We start from the raw sequence: 19,257 nt of genomic DNA, 5'->3' as shown, positions 1-19,257 counted from the left end.
AAACAATGCATGATGAAAGGAAGAGGAAAAAAATGGTCTGCTCTCACTGAAAATCAAATAGCTAAAAGAAAACAAAGCACCGGAGTCTTCAAAACCAAAAATAGAAAAGAATAAAAACAAATATAAATAAATCTGTGCTCTCGGTCTCCGCCGTGTTTGAAGCACAAGACCAGATTCTGTGACTCACTCCCACGTGACAGGCGCTACCAGTACAGTGTGTTCAGTCTGAACATACCTTACACTGAAGGCTTCAATATACGTTATAATTCAAAGATAAAAATTAAAAGTAAATGCAGAATAGGCAGATTATCATATGAATAACAAAATTATATAAATATTTTTTTCATCGATATTCTTTATATTTAAAAAAATCTTAAACATTTCTTTGAAAAATCAGTCTTTAAAAACAGAATATATCTCAAGATTATGATTTGCTTGTGTGGCGCTGCCATCTACTATTCATAAGATATTAAAAGTAACCATAAGTGTAGTTTTCATGATATTTATCGATCATTTTCAGTGTCTGAAGAGAGAATATTTTAGGTGTGTTCACAGTGAACACACTGCGCCGGAAAGGGTCAATAATAAAGGGTAAAAAAGAATGAATGAAATGAAAACCCAGCAGATTAGAAGACAAGACAAAGAAATCCTGGCAAAGTCATGCAAGTTGGCAGCTATGTATTACACAAATACAAATCTAGTTTTTGAAATTTATTATTCTAGCCTCCCAGCAAGGTCCAAATTACTGAATTTAGTTACAGTCAAAGGAAATAAAAATTTAAGTCCATAAAAATCTTTAAAAAGTGATTCAATTCGGAAAAAGCATATTTTTTATACTTTAGCTTACTTATCATTCAAATTGTATGTAATTTTGGGCTTTAAATAAAGGTAAAAACTTCTGATGGCTAATTTATCCATGGAAAATGAAGAAATAGTCATGAGAAATGTATGCGTTGATAGACAATAAAAGAAACACATTGCATCACTTACATAGGTGTAAATAAAATCCTGCAAATAAGCATAATTTCAAGTGGTGTTTAACTATCTTCAGTAACAACAAGCATTAGTCCTGATTGTTACAAATGAAATGGCAATCAGCAGTTTCTGCCACTAAAAGAATGCATACCAAATGAAATTACTAAATATATGATATTATTTCTGAATGTGAAAAATTGTTCTATTGAAGCAGATTTGCCTAAAACTGTACTAAAAACAAAGAGTGTTCTTAATGAGCAAAAATTAGGATAACTCATTTAAACGATACAACAATAACCAGCGAAGAGTGGGTGTCTGGTAAAAATTGAAAGAAATACTGAAGTTAACATGCTGAAAGCTGCTGTGAAAACGGGCAAAAATAGAATCAAATTTTATGAATGGAATAAAAAAGTGGACAATATGTTTAAAAGTGCAGCTGTAAATGGAAACTTCTGTAGGGATAATGAAATATTTAAGAAATAACTTTCCCACATTTTGATGCAACTTTTATTTCGCAAAAAAATTATACGACTGGAAGCACTTTTTTTTACCAATCATCTCTCGTATAATATAAATGAATTTTAAGTTGAATTCTGTTCATTAAAAGTTTTGCTCAGAGACAGTATTACTTTGTACAAATATGTCTTTTTTTTTTTTTTTTTTTTTTTTTTTTTAACAATTACATTATACACCATTGTTTCATTTGGTGAAAAATGCCCACTTACCAGTTACTGTTACATAATACTGTTAATATTGCAGAGCCAATTTTTAATTTACTTTCCAGCATCACTTAGTACCAAATTATGATAATGTAAATTTACGCATAATTTTCTTGCAAGTTTCTGTACATTAAGATAATTTGAAAAATAAACTTATGTACTACAAAAATATATTGGAATAAAAGTTAAAAATAAAAGAGAAACTTCTGGTAAAGAATACTGAAAATCAAGCAATATAAAAACAAATTTTATGAATATTTTTATTGATAAAAATAAAGAAAAATACATAAATTTATTCATCAATTTCACGATTTAAAATTCGAACAAAAGGCATAAAATCAGCATTTAAATAAGCATCAATAATACCATTTATCATATCGGATATTAAGCTTTCATTGTAACCAATCTGGCGAGCGCAGGATGATATTGCACATTCAAATTGATTATTTTCCCTTTTACCTTGAAAATACTCAAATGGAATTTTGACCTCTTGCCTTTTAAAAGTATCATCATTAAAAAAAAATGTAAACTTCTCATCTCCTTCCAAGTTACAATATAAGCCAGCTACAGGTTGTTTTTTGTCTCGTGTAACTATGGTGCGAAAATTGAAAACCAAATTTCTTTTTTCTGAAACACTAATATAACTCAAAAACTTATGACCAACATAAATCAAGTTAATCCAACTGTTAACTTTGCCATTTCTAGTTTCCTTAACATGCCATTGAATATAACTTCCCTCTAAAGAATAACAATATTCTTTTTTTGATTTCGCAGTTTCACTTAATAGGAACCAACCAGTGTTAGGATACATCCCATCACACATAATAATTACAGGAATGTTAACGTGATAACCTGGATCCAAAACAATAAAACCCTCCCTTTCTTCAACAACAATTTTGAGAACAACTAAAACATGCTCTTTGACACTTGAACTCATTATAGGTGGAGAACAACTAATGTAAGTATCGATATCGCAAACCATCTCCTCGCATGAAGCAAGAAATAAAGCAGATTTTAACTCAGGATAACAATTACTAAGAGTAGATTTCATGGTATCAACTAAAGAACAACCTAATCCAACACAAGACAAACTCTCTGGCAGTATCTCAGGCTGATAACTATGATAAAAATCTTCTAAACTGCGTTCTTGTTTCAAGAAAGCTTCATAAAATGCAAGGAAACTTCCGACGGTGTTATATGGATGACTTTCCAACTCTGCACCAAGAATAAGACGTAGTTCCTGCAGGAAGAACTGGAACGTTACAAGCGAGGAGAATTCCAGGGGTTCTGGTTCGTTCCCCCACTCTGGTTCCGGCAGAAGTTGTTCATTGTCACATAGCTTCTCCTTGTCAGTAAGAAGTTCTGTTTTCACCTATAAAAGATAAAAACAATGTAATCAACTGATTTAATCTGCAACTTCATGTAATATTTTATATTGACTATTAACTTTCACCAAACACATTCATCAAAATATGAAATGCATAATTTATAGATAGTCATACAAAACCAAGGCCTGAAGTAAGAAAGTTTTTTTTTTTACTCCAAAATACAATAATTTTCTCCTTAATTTGCAAAATAATAAAATATTTTCACAAAGAAAAAGAAATAATGTTCACATAAATGTCAAGTCTCAATTAACCAATTAAATGCATAGGATTTTCATCATTATTATATGAATTATGATAAGTGAAAATAACAGGCACTAGAATTTTAAACAAATTAAATTATGTTGTTACGAAATGCATGGGCACGGTGAGATAGCTTCCCCGCAAAGCAGGTTTAGGGTTGCCATAACATGGCAAGGGTTACATTATAGTTGCCATAACATGGCAAGGGTTACATTATAGTTGCCATAACATGGCAAGGGAAGGCAGGGTTGCCAAATTTGACGATAAATGGCTCATTTCGTGACAAAATTGGCGATATGCCATAGATGGATGGAGAACTTTCTGGAAAAAGTTATTACCGGTTTAGCCCAGAATATTCTCGAACACAAGCCGAAAGCTATATAAACCCTGCTGGTCCGCAGTCAGTTAGTGTAAGTGTGCCTCGTCTAATGAGCTGATAGTCAGACATTGAGCAAGTGTCTCGTCTAGCGACGAGTGCATTGAAGAGTCTCTTAGTGTATCATCGAGAGAGTGTGTTAACCTCTGGGAACGACTGAACCAAAGAGTCGGGAGCTGTGCTCTGTGTGTCGTCGAGTGCATCGCAAGTTGTAGCGTGGAGAGTCTCGACAGTACGTGTAGTTCCGAGAAGTGGTGTGGTGTATTTAATTATGGCAAAGCACACTAGGGCTATCTGCCTAAGGGGAGGGATGCCTTCGTGGAGGACTTTCTAAGGGAAACTGGCTCGTATACACGTTACACATGGGGAAAACCACGAAAACGCCCATGCAGCCAGCCCGTTCGTGGGATTCGAACCTCGGACCGAACTACTAGTGTTCAGCGACTTTACCGCTCGGCCGCTGGTGAGCCTAGTTCCGAGAAGTACAGAGCAGAGTTGGGAACTGTACTCTGGTGCTTTGTAGTAAAGCTATCTCCACCGTTATTGCCTGACAGGGATAACGCTGTGTTGCTGATTGTTCCAGCGAGTGTATAGTAGATCTTCGATGAACGTAAAATATGACTTTGGAGCCGTCCTTATTAACATTGGCTAAATAAAGTGTGTTTCAATACTTCATCAAGTGTCATTATTCACTCCAAATCTACGAACCCCATACGAATGTGAAGGAAGAAAATAACGTAACAATATTATTGTTTGAAATAACTAATATTTTAAATAGTACCACCTTTCAAATATTTAATATGTTGGTACTTTTCCATTTTGCCGGCGCCAGCGATAAAGTCGCCAATAATGGTACAACCGATGCCAAACGAATTATTCTCGCTGGTAACATTTTACGCCTCATTTTTAAAACAAGTCGCAGTTTTTTTTATCAGATTGATTGTTTCTTTCAATACTGGCATATAATTACATAGAATTTTTATCAGAGTTCAGTTTTATGTCCAAGGCCATTTTCGGTAATTACGTCAATTAGGATGCAATCACAGCGCTTACCCGAAACCGAAAATATAGAAAAGGTAAAGTCAACGGTTAAATTTATCAATTCTAATGAGAATGCATTAGCGAAGTAAAGCACTGCAGTTTTACATAATTTATGAGTAAGCTATTCGTACGAATTGAAATATTTCTTGCATTTAAACTTGTGTTCCAAATTAAGATTTAACTTGAAATTAATGTAGATAATTACTGAGAGTATTACATTTTTGTAGAGTAGTTTACGTGAGATGAGATCGCTTGGGGTCACGTGGTATGAACGGGCGAATCAGGTTGTTGAACCACGAAAGCATAGTAAATTCTTAAATTAATGTCTTTTTACAAATTTATTGTCTTTATTTATTGGCTTTTTATAAAAATTTAAGCGATATTAAAATGTTTATGTCTTCAAAATAAAAAATTCTTAAAACTAACATTTTTTAAATATTTTTTATGTGTATACTGTATGTTGTCGCCAATAAAGTCTGCTTGGCGAGATTTGCGCCGGCGAAACGGGAAAAGTACCAATATTTTAAATAATATAACTCAGAAAAAGAATGCCACTTAATATTTAAAGCATTAAAAAATTACTCAGATTTAAAGAATACTCTCGACTTTCATTTATGCAGTGATATTGACATTGCAAAAAATTATGCAATTTTGCTTATTTTATGCTCCTTTCTTAATGAACAGATCATAGTTATGAACTTCAAAAAAATTTTTGGTTAATCTTCGGATTATGGTAACTTGGAGATTTTTTGGCGACCAACCCTGCTACAGCAGCCTGCTAGTTTTTTTGGGGGGGATGCCATTTTGTTTTCATAAAGTAAAGGCTTTTTTTTTTTCCCTCAACATTTTTTCCAACAATCTGCTAGAAGAATTACACTTATGCTAGAACTTTTATAGAACAAAAGTGCTTAATCATGAAGATTAAGTGCGAAATAGGGAGAAAGTGCAGAATCGGCCACTGCTTGCCGCGTTTTTAAGAACTGCACATACACGGTATCATCCATGTACACGTCAACCTATTTTCACTTAAAAAAACATCCCAGAATTGCACAAAAATGGCATTGAGCACACTCTTGACTTTATCCATGTACACTGCTAAAGTCCTAGCTAGTAACCTTTATCGCCTTACCAAAATGTCGCCAAACTACCTGTTACCATATTCCAAAGATTAGTCATTTTTTTTTTTTTTTCTTTGCTTTGTATTAGAAGAATATGTTAAAACTAGACTCTTCAGGTTTGGTATCACTAAGCTAGTATATTCAACTTACAAAAAAAAAAAAAAAAAAAAAAAAAAAAGAAAAAAAAGAAAGAAAGAAAGAAAAGAAAAAAAAAAAAAGAAAATCATTTTGCAACACAATTTTAATAGGAATCAGTTAATGGTTTTCTTATAATTAATTATCTAATGCTTGAATAACTTCATATTTTTTACAAAAGATATACAAAAGAAAAAATAAATTATAGTCGTAAGATCATGTAAAAGAATAAAATAAATTATGAAAAATCTTTTCTTTGGAAAAGAATAAGAATATTTTGTATGCAGGGATATATTAAACTACTAGACATGGTTCAGATTTTTCTTTTCCCCTCTCCACAAGTAAAAACACAAATACCAAGCAATTTCTTATCAATTTTTACTATTAAAACAAAACACAATTTTTAAACTTTACTTTTTCATGTCATTTGACAGAAAATAAATAAACACATGAAAACGATAACAAAAGTCATTTCACTAACCTGTTCTTCATTTCTGAGGTTCAAAATGTCAGGTAGGATCAGGTTGGTTCCTTGACCCAGGCTGGACTGCCTATAAGTAATAAATAAAGTTTAAAAGAATTATAAAAAATAAAACAGACAAAATTTTGATCATGAAACAGGAATCATCTCCTCACACTCAATTAAAAGCATACATATTAGAGCTATAACTTATCTTTCTGTACAACATAACATCAAGTTTTTTTTTTTTTTTCTTAATGTAGAAATATAACTGAATTTTATACTTTAATATTTATTATTTACAATTATTAGGTCTGAGAGGTAGGAGAGAAATCTAACTTTAAATTTGTTTTTTCCATTTGCTCTGCTTCATTGGTTTATTTAATTATGGCAAGCACTCGAACTTATGCACTATCTGCATAAGGAAAGGCATGACTTTCTGTAAGAAACTGGCTTGTATACACGTTACACGTGGAGAAAACCACGAAAATGCCCTTGAAGCCAACTGTTCATTGAGATTCGAACCCTGGACCGAACTACCAGCATTCAGTAACTTCACGGCTCAGCTTTCGGTGGGCCATTTGCAATTATCAGTTTTCAAAAAACAAGTGAATATCTTCAAACTATAAGCTATAATGCAAGCATTCACATAAACAATTTTATGTGCCAAATAACATGCCTGTTCGCATTCAAACTCATGCGACAGCCTTCCACACCATTATAAAAATGCATCTTGAAAAATCAAAAAGGGTAACTATAACCTTCGACTGCTTTGGAGCACTTGAAGCCCCACCATACACTTAAAATATTCCATACCATCCATTCATACTAATTGATGATTTAAGTTTGTGGAAAGCCCAGATTATCAAGATGTCCTTAAAAATATACAGCATTCTAAATTATTTGTATGAAGAAAACGTTTGTAGAAGGCAGTAGCAAAGGTACAAAGCTTTGATAATTCAGATACTGAATGGGATCCATAGAATAAAACTGCAGCAATAATAAAAAGTAAAAATGAAAATATATGAATATTTTGTAGCATTTGAGTCTCCAATTATCCAACTAATTTTACTAGCATGCTTTAAAGATAGCAATAGAAAGTAGTGTTTTTTGTCTACTTATAATTTTTTAACAAATTATTAACAAAATGTTCGGTTTAATCCTAGTATCCGGGGCACACAGGATTTGGCTACTTTTATGATGAGCAGTGAAAACTAGACATGTACGATGAGTAGTAAACAGGTATTCAAAGAATATATATAGTTATACATAGTATATACTATGTATATAGTGATAGCATATAGTGTATAGTATATACATAGACATTCTTAGGGTCATTTTTGGTGTTGTCGATAATTTTCAAAATCGCGCCAAGGCTGCACCGTATAATAGAATTTTACCATATGTTCAAATAAATGTATATAAAACATGTTATATAAGCAGCAATTTAACAATCACATCTACTAGCTGTGATTGCAATTCAGAGATAATGAAAAATTTCATCTGATATATTCAATTAATTTTTTAAAAACTAATTCAATATTCACTTTTTTGCAACAGTTTAAATGAAAAATTCTAAATATTATGTACTTTGTTTGTTTGCAGTAGTAAAAATGAGACGATTTTTCATCAATTAAAATTAAATTGCTGCACACATGGTAAGCGATTTAAATATTTCTCGTATTATAAATGTAATTAATGACAATTATTTTCATATTTAAGATGTGATAAATGCTTTCATGTATGAAATACTTAATACACGTTCTATATTTCATTACTTTGACACTCTTTCTGAAAGGTTCATTCTAAGAGCTAAACAATAAGAAGTCCGTAATTTATAAAAATTGCACTTAAAAATTTAAATAATAGTTTAAGAATCATTCAGAAGTAATTTCAGTAAAGTAAATGGTAATAAAAATGTGAAAAATTTTAAACCAAGAGGAAAATATGATGATAAGTTTCATATTCATTTGCATCCTTTAATTATATGCAACACAGTATATAGGGCTAGAAAAGAAATTATAAGTACCTGTAGAGGGTGGCATATTTCTCTTGATCCTCGAGTCAAGATGGCCATTCTGCGGCAAACTTCTCTGCTATACTGAATGTACAACTTTTCAAATGCTGCACAAACGACCCATTAGAACGTTCGTCCAATGTATCTAAAATATAAACTTTCATTTTAAAATGCATTCATAATACTCAGCAACAAATTAATTCATAAAAGATAAGAAATGAAAGAAATAATGCAACTATCTTTCACGACTGATAAATTATGATGTTTGTTGCAGATGTCATAGAATGCCTTCAAGGTGGTCTATCATAAAGATGCCATTATTATTATGTAAACTGGCCATAGTTCATAATAAAATAAACCTTCATTAATTGTGCCCCAGCACACAGATGCTCCCATCTCCCTATGGCTACCACTTCTACAGTACACCGAAATTATGAATTGCTGTCTCAAGAGGAATTTCTATATAAATATATAATAAAATATATCTCCAATATGAATAATATATATCTCTAATATAAATAATACAATAATAAAATATATCTCTAATATGAATAATACAATAATAAAATACATCTATAATATGAATAATACAATAAAATATATCTCTAATATGAATATTATTTTATAGATGATCCTACTACAAATTAATGTAGAAACTATCGAGTTTATAGATAATAAGCTATTCCTTTCACTAAAATTTCACACTCCTTTATTAATGTAGCCAAATTTGTCATACAAAACTGTATAAATTCTTAAGACAATGTGTATGTGATAGTCACTACAATAAGAAAGTCTTCAATTTCTTTATCTATAGATAAATACTTCAAAATTATGATTTACATCAGTATTACTGGAACATCTTTCTTTATTTATCTTTGCCTTGATATGTGTAAAAATGTTTATTTGCCAACTTGTTTTACAGAAAATATATTTCAGGGAAGTATTATCTGCAAATTTTAAACTTATTTTAAATACCCTAACCTTCAAAGACCTTATCCACTTATATACTCAAAAAGGAGATGGTGGAAAACAGAAGTGCAGGATTATGAACTAAATAGAATTTAGAATACCTGATTTATAGCTAACTTATTGATAAAGAAGTAGACCAATTCTAAATATGTTGACTAAGTCCTTTTTCATACAAAGCTATTCTCAAAAATGGATCATTCTTCATAAAAGCATTAGCAACTTCCTGCAATGATTTTACATGAAGAAACGGAAATATTATTTTATTCACTACTTAATTAAATAGCAGTACCGTAGGGAAAAAAATATCTTTTAAGAAAATTGTCTTTTCCCCCCAAGTTAAAAACTAATCTTAATAAAAGTATGGATATTAGAAAGTAAAAAATTAATATCAAAATATGGTATTGTATTTACTTGTAAGGTATATGCAGCAGTTGAAAGAAAATTTTCCCATTAAAACAATTTTTCAAGTTGATACTAGCTGCCATATTATTCATATAACTTAAGCTTTAAATTAATTGTAGCTAAAAAAATAAATGCATTTATGTTAATTATTATCTACTGTATAAAGAAATGTACTAGCATGGAAGTTAAGCTGATTAACTTTTCTAATGAAATCATCAGAAAATTCAAACTATCCACATAGCTATTCTTGTTTAGATAATCTTTGTATTCTTTACTTTAACTGAACAGTTCTAGCCAAACTGCATATTCTTTCTTCATACAAATATTTAATTATGCAGAAATATTCAATATATAAAAAACTTAACATGTGTTATACAGTAAAATGCAAGTTCATCAAATGCTTACGGATTTTAGGAAAATGCAAATTTTTCAAATGTTTACAATTACAGCAATCATCAAAATTTTGAAAAATATTTAAAACACGAAAAAACAAATACCTCCATTACTGAAATATTTACAATAATTCGATTATAAAATCAAGTTCTTTCTAATCAATTTTGTCTCAAAAATTTACTTCTCTTACTTGGAATAAAATCATTATAGAAAGATACATTTTGAAAAACTCTCTACGGATTTTTACAGTTTGTTCTAAAATCTCGGACCCGCTGTACGTTTGCAATATTTCTTTTACCCAATATTTAAATATTTCATGACATACAGCGACACACAGACCATACTTCATATACAAGTAACCGCAACGCAATTCCACATTCTATCTCAAATTGCTTACTTGTCAAAACATGTTGTACTTATGAAAACCTAATGAACATTTGATATTATTTTTAAGTTATTCGAAATGTCCAAACTATTTTACCCAATATTATTCTATCTTTACATTAAAAAAAATTAGCACGTAACTTCTCGAATAACCGATTACTCGCTGTTTCACACATTTATTCCAAAACTGATATTGATAAAAGTCAGATTTTGACGCCGTATTAGCCATTCTGAAAATATTTCTATATGTAGGCTTACAATTCGATACTCTAAAAGGTAATTGATAATGCACAAATCAGTTATCATTTTCTCTACTTTGGTATGTCTCGTAGCATAGAAACAGCAAATATTCGTAAACATTACAGCAGAATTAGTATACATATAAAATACTTTATCAAGATAAAAATACACCTATTTCTACTGCATAAAACATTAAAGTAACAATTAATTTGGAAACGTTTAATATAAATGTGGTAACTTTCACCATAGTAAGACTAATACCTCATTATTCAAGCTATGTTCTAGTCACTTACCAATCTATTATATACCAGATATACTCATAACAGTTTAATTTATAGTTATACGTTGTACAACCACATATTAATACAAAATGTAGAGTTAAAATGAAATACAAACCCATACAACGTAGCCTTACGCGTACACAAACTGAGCGAGGATGCACCTCTCTCGCACAAAGACTCCTGCGCACACTACACGTTAACTCAACAGACTGATCACCAGCGGTAGACCTAGCGTCCCCACGGTTGCGATGAGTAACTGTTACATTCGCTGTTGTGGATATTTATTACGTGTCTGAAAGAGGGTGGGGGAAGGGAGATACGAAGCAATATTGAAAGCCTTTCCTACGCAGACCAAAGTTCAGCTGTTTCTATATCAATGCGAAACATGAATGACGTTTTTTACACTGGCAGGTGAATGAAAGATACACCAGATTATGTTTGCACAAATAAGGCGTAAACGTAACACTCGCAAGTCACGTGTTGATCACATGATTCCTTAATTAGCAACAAGGCCTCATTTTTCATTCTTTACTCTCAGATGACTGCGTGGCTTTATCGCTTTCATACGATAAACTCAGATTGAAAACTTTATTGTTAGCCAAATATCTTTCATCTTTGATTAAATGCTAAGAATGTTACCTATTCAATGAAATTCGTTTCATCTTATTTACTTTGTTAAGTGGCAGTCACTGAAAGTTTCTTAAACATTGCGGAAGAAAAAGTTAAGAAAAGCTGAAAACTCTTGAAAAAAATTTAGGGGACTGTCTAAGAAGATTATTGAATTATTGGCACAATAACATATTTATGTGTTTTTAATGACAGAAAAATTATAATTTTCAGCATACTTAATTAGAATTTAAGATAGGTATTTGTCTTTTTGTCATTCTAATAAATTAAATCCTCTTGTAGCGAAAGAATGTAGTTTTACAGAAGTCATGGAAAATCAAATAAGATTTTGATTACGTAGTACATTTGGCATATGATAGGTCCATAGTAAGTTCAAAATATTTGAATTCGTTAATTCACTTGTATATCGGGAGGGCGTTTCTACTAAATTTGAATTCCTTTAAGACAGAAAACCTGAGTTTAATTTGCTGCGAAAGTACTATCAGTTTGAATAAAAAGAAGAGGGCGGGACACCCGAAAATTTTTCCTTCTTGTATGATGAAAATGGAATTTTTAAAAAGCAAAGAACAGTCTTAGAGAATTTTGCACAATGTTATTCATTTACAGCATTCAATGTTTTATTGAAACAAATAAGAAAAAAAACTGAAAGGTTTCAGATTTTAAATTATACACCTGATACATTCCCAAAAATGCGAATAATAACTCGTATAACTTAGACCAGCGGTTCTCAACCTTTTGACTAACGCGTACCATGTAAACAAAAATTGAAAGTCTTTAGTACAACCACTACAAAGTACTACTACCACCACCACTCTTGAGCAAAGCTCATATCGCATAAATTTACTAGTGTTAGAGAAAAAACTCAATCAGGATGTTCGGATTTTAATTTTTTAATTTGATAGTTAAAAATACTTTGCTTCTTTTCTTACCACCTATTTTCTCTCGGGTACCACCAATGGTACACATACCGCTCGTTGAAGGAACATCATAGAATAAAAGGTCACTTTTAGCGCCAATAATTTATCTTTCGCATTTCTCAAAACTTCAAAGCATGAGCATCATTTGAAGCTTTAGTAACCAGGCAGATTTTACTTCTTCTTGTGGTAATTTTTAAAATATTTGCTAGATTCTCATTTATTATGAGTTATGCTTTTTTTTTTTTTTTTTTTTTTTTTTTTTTTAGAAGCAGAACATTCTTCTTAATTTCTTCCATACAGTGACAGACGTTCAGACAAAAAGGGATGTATATTCTTCTAGATTACAAGGAAATGTTATGTCCTTTGATCAACAATGCTATGAATGGAACTGAAAATAATATTATCTACAAAATGGGAGATAATGGTGTAAATAATCAAATGAAGGATGATGGCATTCAAATAGAGTTTCCTCTAGTAAACACAGACTTCCGCAAATTGTTAGAAAACTCCGAGTGGGATTCCTATATTGCGAAATTCGATTAATACTGTAGATTATGATTAAAAATAGAGATAATATTTTTTCCGTTGTTTTGTCTATGATATTATTTTCGTGAATGAAATATTTGTAAGTCACTTTCATGTCGTACGTAAGTCAACCCCTAGACCACGGATGAGCCAACTCCGGCCTGCCGGAACTTTCTATCCGGCCCGCGGATAGAATTTTAATTTGCCGGTCCAAGGCAAATAAAAGAAATGTATATTTATATAATATATATCCACCTCCTTTTCTACTTTGTTTAAATATTATTTTTCTTCCTTTTCTTTAAGAGAATCTTCTTACTTTTTCTATTTTTGTTCTGAAAAACATAAATCGACGGAAATAGCAAGCACAGACAGCTTTCGATCGGTTAAGTGTTAAAAGCGGAAGTCCTTTGTTAGTTATAGCTGTAGATTGGCCCCAACAAGCGTTATCTCTTTCTCGGGGAGCAGACATATGGGAATCCAATGTAGGTAAATTTGACCTCTTAGAAAAAATTTAATCTGAACTTAATTATCTTAAGTTAAAACTTAATCTGTTTGCTGGGCAGCTAGATAAGAACGACTTATCTCATTTTCCGAGGTTAAATTCAATACCCTCAGTAAATGAAGAGAAACTTAAGAATTATGCAGATGGCTTGAAAAATCTGCATTTTGAGTTCGAAAGAAGATTTCAGTGCCATTCAAACAGAACTGGATACTTTTACCATGTCTTTCAATGTAAATTGTGAAGCAGTGAGGTCAGATTTGCAGCTTGAATTAATGGAGTTGCAATCTAACAATCATCTCATGCAGTTGATTCTAAATATGCCAGAGTTTTACAAATCATTATCAAAGTAAGTTTCCCAAGTTAAATATACTACGCCCAAAAAATCAGTGCTATGTTTGCTTCATCTTATATACGTGAACAAGTGTTTTCAACTATAAACCCTAGAAAGAATTATTTCAGAAGTAGACTGACAACATTTAGCTTCTTTCCTTAGAATCAATACATCTCACTTCGAACCTCAATATAAGAAACTTTTAAAAATGAAAACGCAACTTCATTCATCTCATTAATATATTTAAATTGTAATACTTGTATATTACTTTTTAAATTTTAGAAGAATTTGTCTTAGGGGCAAGGGTCATCTTAGAGACAAACGTTTTTTTTTTTTTTTTTCGATTTTTGGCTCGCGACCGAAAAGGTTTGCCCATCCCTGCCCTAGACCTTAATGATAAAAATTTTGCTAAAAATTCTCGGATTATACATGGAAATATACAGCATTTTAGTTAAACTGTGGATGAACATAATATTAGGATGGTGAGTAAATGTTTTGGTTTTCCGACGTATAATAGTTTCTGTCCCATATTAGCCAATTCTGCAGCATTCAGCTACTTGTGAATGTACCGAACAATGTAAAAAATAGTTATAGATTAGAAATGAACGCTAAGGTGTTTGATAGTTTTACCCAATGCTAAAATCCGAGTATCATGTGTCACAATTTTCTTCTATCACCAACGGCTGAAAAATATTTCTCTATGACAGGAAAACTCGTTGTTTGCGTTCCGCTCATTGTAGCACACAAGGGAGCGCTTTTAGCATGGGATAAACAACATGCGCCTTGGACCAGACTTCAGTAGATCATCATGTTTTGAACGCTGATTCTCGGCGTACCTGTAGTTTGGAGAAGTTGGAACACGATACATTCCTCCCTCATCTGGGGCAAGGGTCATTGCAACGGTGGAAGTGAAATGGTATAGGCAGGCATTATGCTGGACGGCCTCAAATACCTGCATGTGTTTGACAAAGGTTCCCTGACTACTATGGGGTATAAAGAGGAGATCTTAGAGCCCTATATTCGACTTTTCAGGGTTTCAGTTTGTCCTATGTTCCTGTTAACAGCCGATATCACTTGTCCATATAAAGCTCAGCTGGTCGACGATTACTTGGAAAGTGAGGATATTTGCCGCAAGGATTGGCCAGCCAGATCTCCTCTTAGGAGGATCTGCGTTGATGCAGGAATGGGATCGACTGCCACAAGGACTACTCAACTGTTTCTGTCCAGTATGACTTCACGCTGCGAAACCTGTCTGGCTGTGAGAGGGGACCATATCCCATATTAAATGCTTTTTCAGTTCGATATAATAAAGGGGATTTTGGACATCTCTGCACTATGAGCTTTATTGATAATCATGCGTGCATAAAATTACTTACATGCGTGCATTAAATTACATCTCTTTTTTGTGTCATGTATATTCATACATAATTTCACTAGAATCTGTCCATTATTTTTCATAAATTCGACATCATGTGTAAATTCTCTTAATAGCACATGACTATATTTATGCGGTGATATAGATAATTATATATGGATATTCCTATTCAGAATCCAGTTTATATATTGCAAAAATATTCAACATCAAACAGCATCTATTTGTAGATACAATATACACATTAGTACGCTTAGAAAATATGTCTACGGAAAAGATTTCTACCGAACAGAAAAGGAAGCTTAAGCACAAAATTTGATTTCTAAATTTCTATTGAAAACTGTAAGAGTGTACACGTTAATCTGTTGAGGACAATCGAAAGGGATTCAACAGGGTGGACAGAAAGTTCCAGGTACGATCATTTGATTGTAACTTTAGTATCACTTACAGTTATTTATCCGAAAAATCTGCATATGCACTATCATTATCCCTACTCAGCTTAATACGCCTGCATGTCCTCATACTCTTCCGCTTTAGCAGTTAGGGCGACAGATGCTGGAAAGCTTTAAGCACATTTGCCCGCAGAATATCATTGTCCATGTACCGTTTCTTCTTTACATAGGATTTGATGTCCCCCAGAGCGGAGACGAACTTTCCAGGCGAAAAGATTTTTCCACGTTATCAAAGTCTGACAACCATGTGGTCAAAGTCTGACGATCAAAGATAGCTCCTTGCCGAACCGTAAGTATCCATCATCTGTGTCATATTTTTCGTTTCTGTGTTTCCGTTCATGGATACACATACCTGTCACTTCTCCCTCCTCCAAAGTGAAGGCACTGGTATCTGCCAGTGTTCTTCACCAAGCACAGAAAGAGAGACCAACTGGTCAACGCATAGAACTTTATTCTCCTTCTCAAGTAGTCACGTGGCAATTACATTAAAAATCACACGAGGAGCATTGTTGCCATATCAGTGATAAGGGTGGGATTTTATATCTAAATATCGTACCATCTTACACTGTTACTGTAAATGGACTTTCTGGCTACACTGTATTTTCGACATATTTCGAGAACCTGAAGATTGCAGACACCAGTGCATATCTATTGCTCTTGGTCTCTAGTTACGACACTAGTTTCTATAAAAATAAAGACAATTCTGGACTCTCTGTTTACTCTATGATTTGAAACACTCTAAGAAAGAAGGTGTAAACGATTTTTCGAATAATAATGATTTTTGAGAGGGCTGGGTTAATTAGTAAGAAATATAAGCAGGTGGTTATAACGCTCCAAGGCGAAACGTGACAACAGACATTTTTTGCAAGAAGAATTGAAAAGATGGAATTTACTTGTCTCTTTTTGTCTACTTTTAAATCAATAAAATTTAAGAAAAAGGAAATCTTGGGCGTCGGCTTTGGCTTGAAATAAAGTATCAGATGATGATTAATAGTAGTATATCAAAGATGGTTTTAATCAATCTTTGCTTTTTGGGGATCAACTTATAGAGGCATTGTGCAAAATCGATTACATACGTTAAATCAATTATACCGTAAGACTGGAACACAAACCTGGTCTGCATTCAGGTGTAATTATCAGAAACAAGATGGGATAACATTTCCCCCTCTGCATAATGGGTTCTTCATCAGGAACGTGCAAGGACACTTGAGGACACCTGATGCTTCGAGTTCTCAGGTGTCATAATTTTCATACCCCTATTTACGTCACTGGCAGTAACCCCAAACATTCTCTTATTCTTCCAAAGAAAGGCAATTAAGTATTAACGTATTCCATACCTAATGAAAGGAAGCACTTGTTATTATACCACAGAGAACTACCAAGAACCGAGCTATCATGGCCTTAATGGTTAACGGTTCTGAATTTAAGGTAGAGAAGTACTGTTCCAGAGAGAAATTACGCTTATTTTTATTATTTTTTTATATGCTTGTTATATAGAAGTCCTGGTCCACTGTTATTCACCTTTCATTTCTCTTGCAAAGTTGCAATGCAATTTGCGATAGGTGTTCAAATCTGCAGTAAATGAATGAAAAATTATCTAATGCGGAAACATATTGCAGGATCCTTATAAAGTTTGAAGCCCCCTTCAACCGCAGATGTTGCGGGGCTCCTAAACTGGCCCTGCATAGAAGTCCATACTTTTTCAGTGATTTGAGCTTGGGCCCATTAGTTTACAGCCAGCCATAGCGAATGCTACGGCTGGCTGTTTGGGTGAGAACGAGCAGAGAAATATACAGTAGTACACGGAATGAAGCAAAATATTTTTTAAAATCAATTAAGGGGTAATTTTTATTTCCTTTAAAACTTGAGTACAATGTACTTATTTTATTTTTCTTAATTAACGTATCCTAATTAACATAAAAAATTAGCAAAATTAAAGTAAACATTAAATATAGTAAATTTATAACGCAGTTTTTAGCGGTAAAAAATACACCATAAATAAGACACAAGTTTGTCTAAATAAATCAGGTCTAGGAGTAGTTCAAAATCTCAGCCCTTATTCGAAATCCTCAGAAATAATAAGAAAATCCAGTATTTAACAAAAGGTCATGTAGATTTAGCATACGAAAAGTTTTGACAGAAAAAGGGATATATCTTAAATAAATATATACAGTTTTTTCCTTATGTTTTACCGTTTAAAAACAGGAAAGGGAAAAGTACTCGGTATATATTCTTTCTGAAAAGACTCCTTAAATAACAACCATAGCACATTAACACTAATATTAATTTATTATGTATTTCAAATTATTTTCTATAACATTCTTCTTACTTACACGAAGTACTTTTTATATGTGTTCACATTTTACATTTTATCATAAATCAGAAGATTTTAAACCATACGCTGAAAAAACTTGGGGGGGGGACGCACGAGGAGAGAAATATGCGAATAAATAAGGTAATTAATTCGAATATCGATTGAATAAATTTTGAGCAGCTTTGAGTTGATAGAAAATGAACAAACATCATTTCAAATTCCAATTATTTGGTTTCATTGAAGAATATTAAAAATATTTCTTAGTCACTGGAAAATTCATGCAAATACGGGGCAAATGGGATTTAAATAAATAAAATTCGGGTTTTAATCACAGATAGGCTGAAAAAATATTGAACGAAACTGGAAAACAATGAATGCTGATTTAGCTGAAAAAGCATAAAGGAAGGAAACGGAACTCAGAACTTCCTCTACTTTGTTACGCAGGTTGACGTGCTTATCAGTTAAGTCACCTTCAACTCTCCAAAACACAAGAAAAATAAAAGAGTATAGGAAATGAGCAGAAAAATGTCTTGCGAAAATGCAAGGTAATCTAGAATTCTGCTAAAAATAGCAATAGTTTTGGGTACTAGTTATAAAGGATGTGGTACAACACTTTTAACGAAAACAAATCCGGCTGCAAAACGTGTCCTGAAATTAATATCTGATATATAACTTCGAAATAAATGACATTATTTGAAGATGCTTAACGTTAAATTTTAAAAATGTCTTTTTAATTGCAGAAATATATGTATACGAATAATATTTAATTAAAATAGAAATTAATGCAATGTTCAGAATTTTATACTCGAACACACTTTGCAGAATATTACCACAAAAGTTTAGAAAGTTATCGAATTTTTAAAAATTCTATAATTAAGATTTCAAGTATTTCATTTCTTCAAATTTTCTAAAGCGAAGCAATTACAGCTTTTTAAGAGAACTGTAGGACAGTGATGGGGGGGGGGAAAGCTCTGAAATCTATGCAGTTTTAAGAATGTATATAATACATGTTGAAATTTAACCTTTAAGTATTGCAAACAGTGAGAGATCCGTCTGAGCTAAGCAGAATAGAAGGGAAT

General features: G+C 32.3%; 1 protein-coding gene across 1 annotated transcript; it reads right to left on the bottom strand.

The window, feature by feature from the left end:
• Positions 1-1,936: 1,936 nt before the first annotated feature.
• LOC118196421 (uncharacterized) lies at positions 1,937-14,935 on the bottom strand. The gene is made up of 3 exons (XM_035367876.1): positions 14,877-14,935; positions 6,474-6,543; positions 1,937-3,066 (listed from the first exon to the last, which is right to left on the bottom strand). The coding sequence occupies exons 1-3, from the start codon at positions 14,933-14,935 to the stop codon at positions 1,987-1,989; spliced, it is 1,209 nt and encodes a 402-aa protein (XP_035223767.1). The 3' UTR covers positions 1,937-1,986.
• Positions 14,936-19,257: the final 4,322 nt, after the last annotated feature.

This window comes from Stegodyphus dumicola, chromosome 2 (assembly GCF_044657685.1).
Source record: "Stegodyphus dumicola isolate Sdum_Otavi_A_Nest chromosome 2, ASM4465768v1".
Classification (NCBI taxonomy): Eukaryota; Metazoa; Arthropoda; class Arachnida; order Araneae; family Eresidae; genus Stegodyphus; species Stegodyphus dumicola.
This window is presented reverse-complemented; position numbering and strand designations above follow the sequence as displayed.

Coding starts and splice junctions, on each gene's coding strand:
- LOC118196421 (XM_035367876.1), bottom strand. CDS start 14,935: ATGACCCTTGCCCCAGATGAGGGAGGAATGTATCGTGTTCCAACTTCT. Junction 6,544..14,876: donor CCAACTTCTCCAAACTACAG/GTACGCCGAGAA, acceptor TATTACTTATAG/GCAGTCCAGCCTGGGTCAAG. Junction 3,067..6,473: donor ACCTCAGAAATGAAGAACAG/GTTAGTGAAATG, acceptor TATCTTTTATAG/GTGAAAACAGAACTTCTTAC.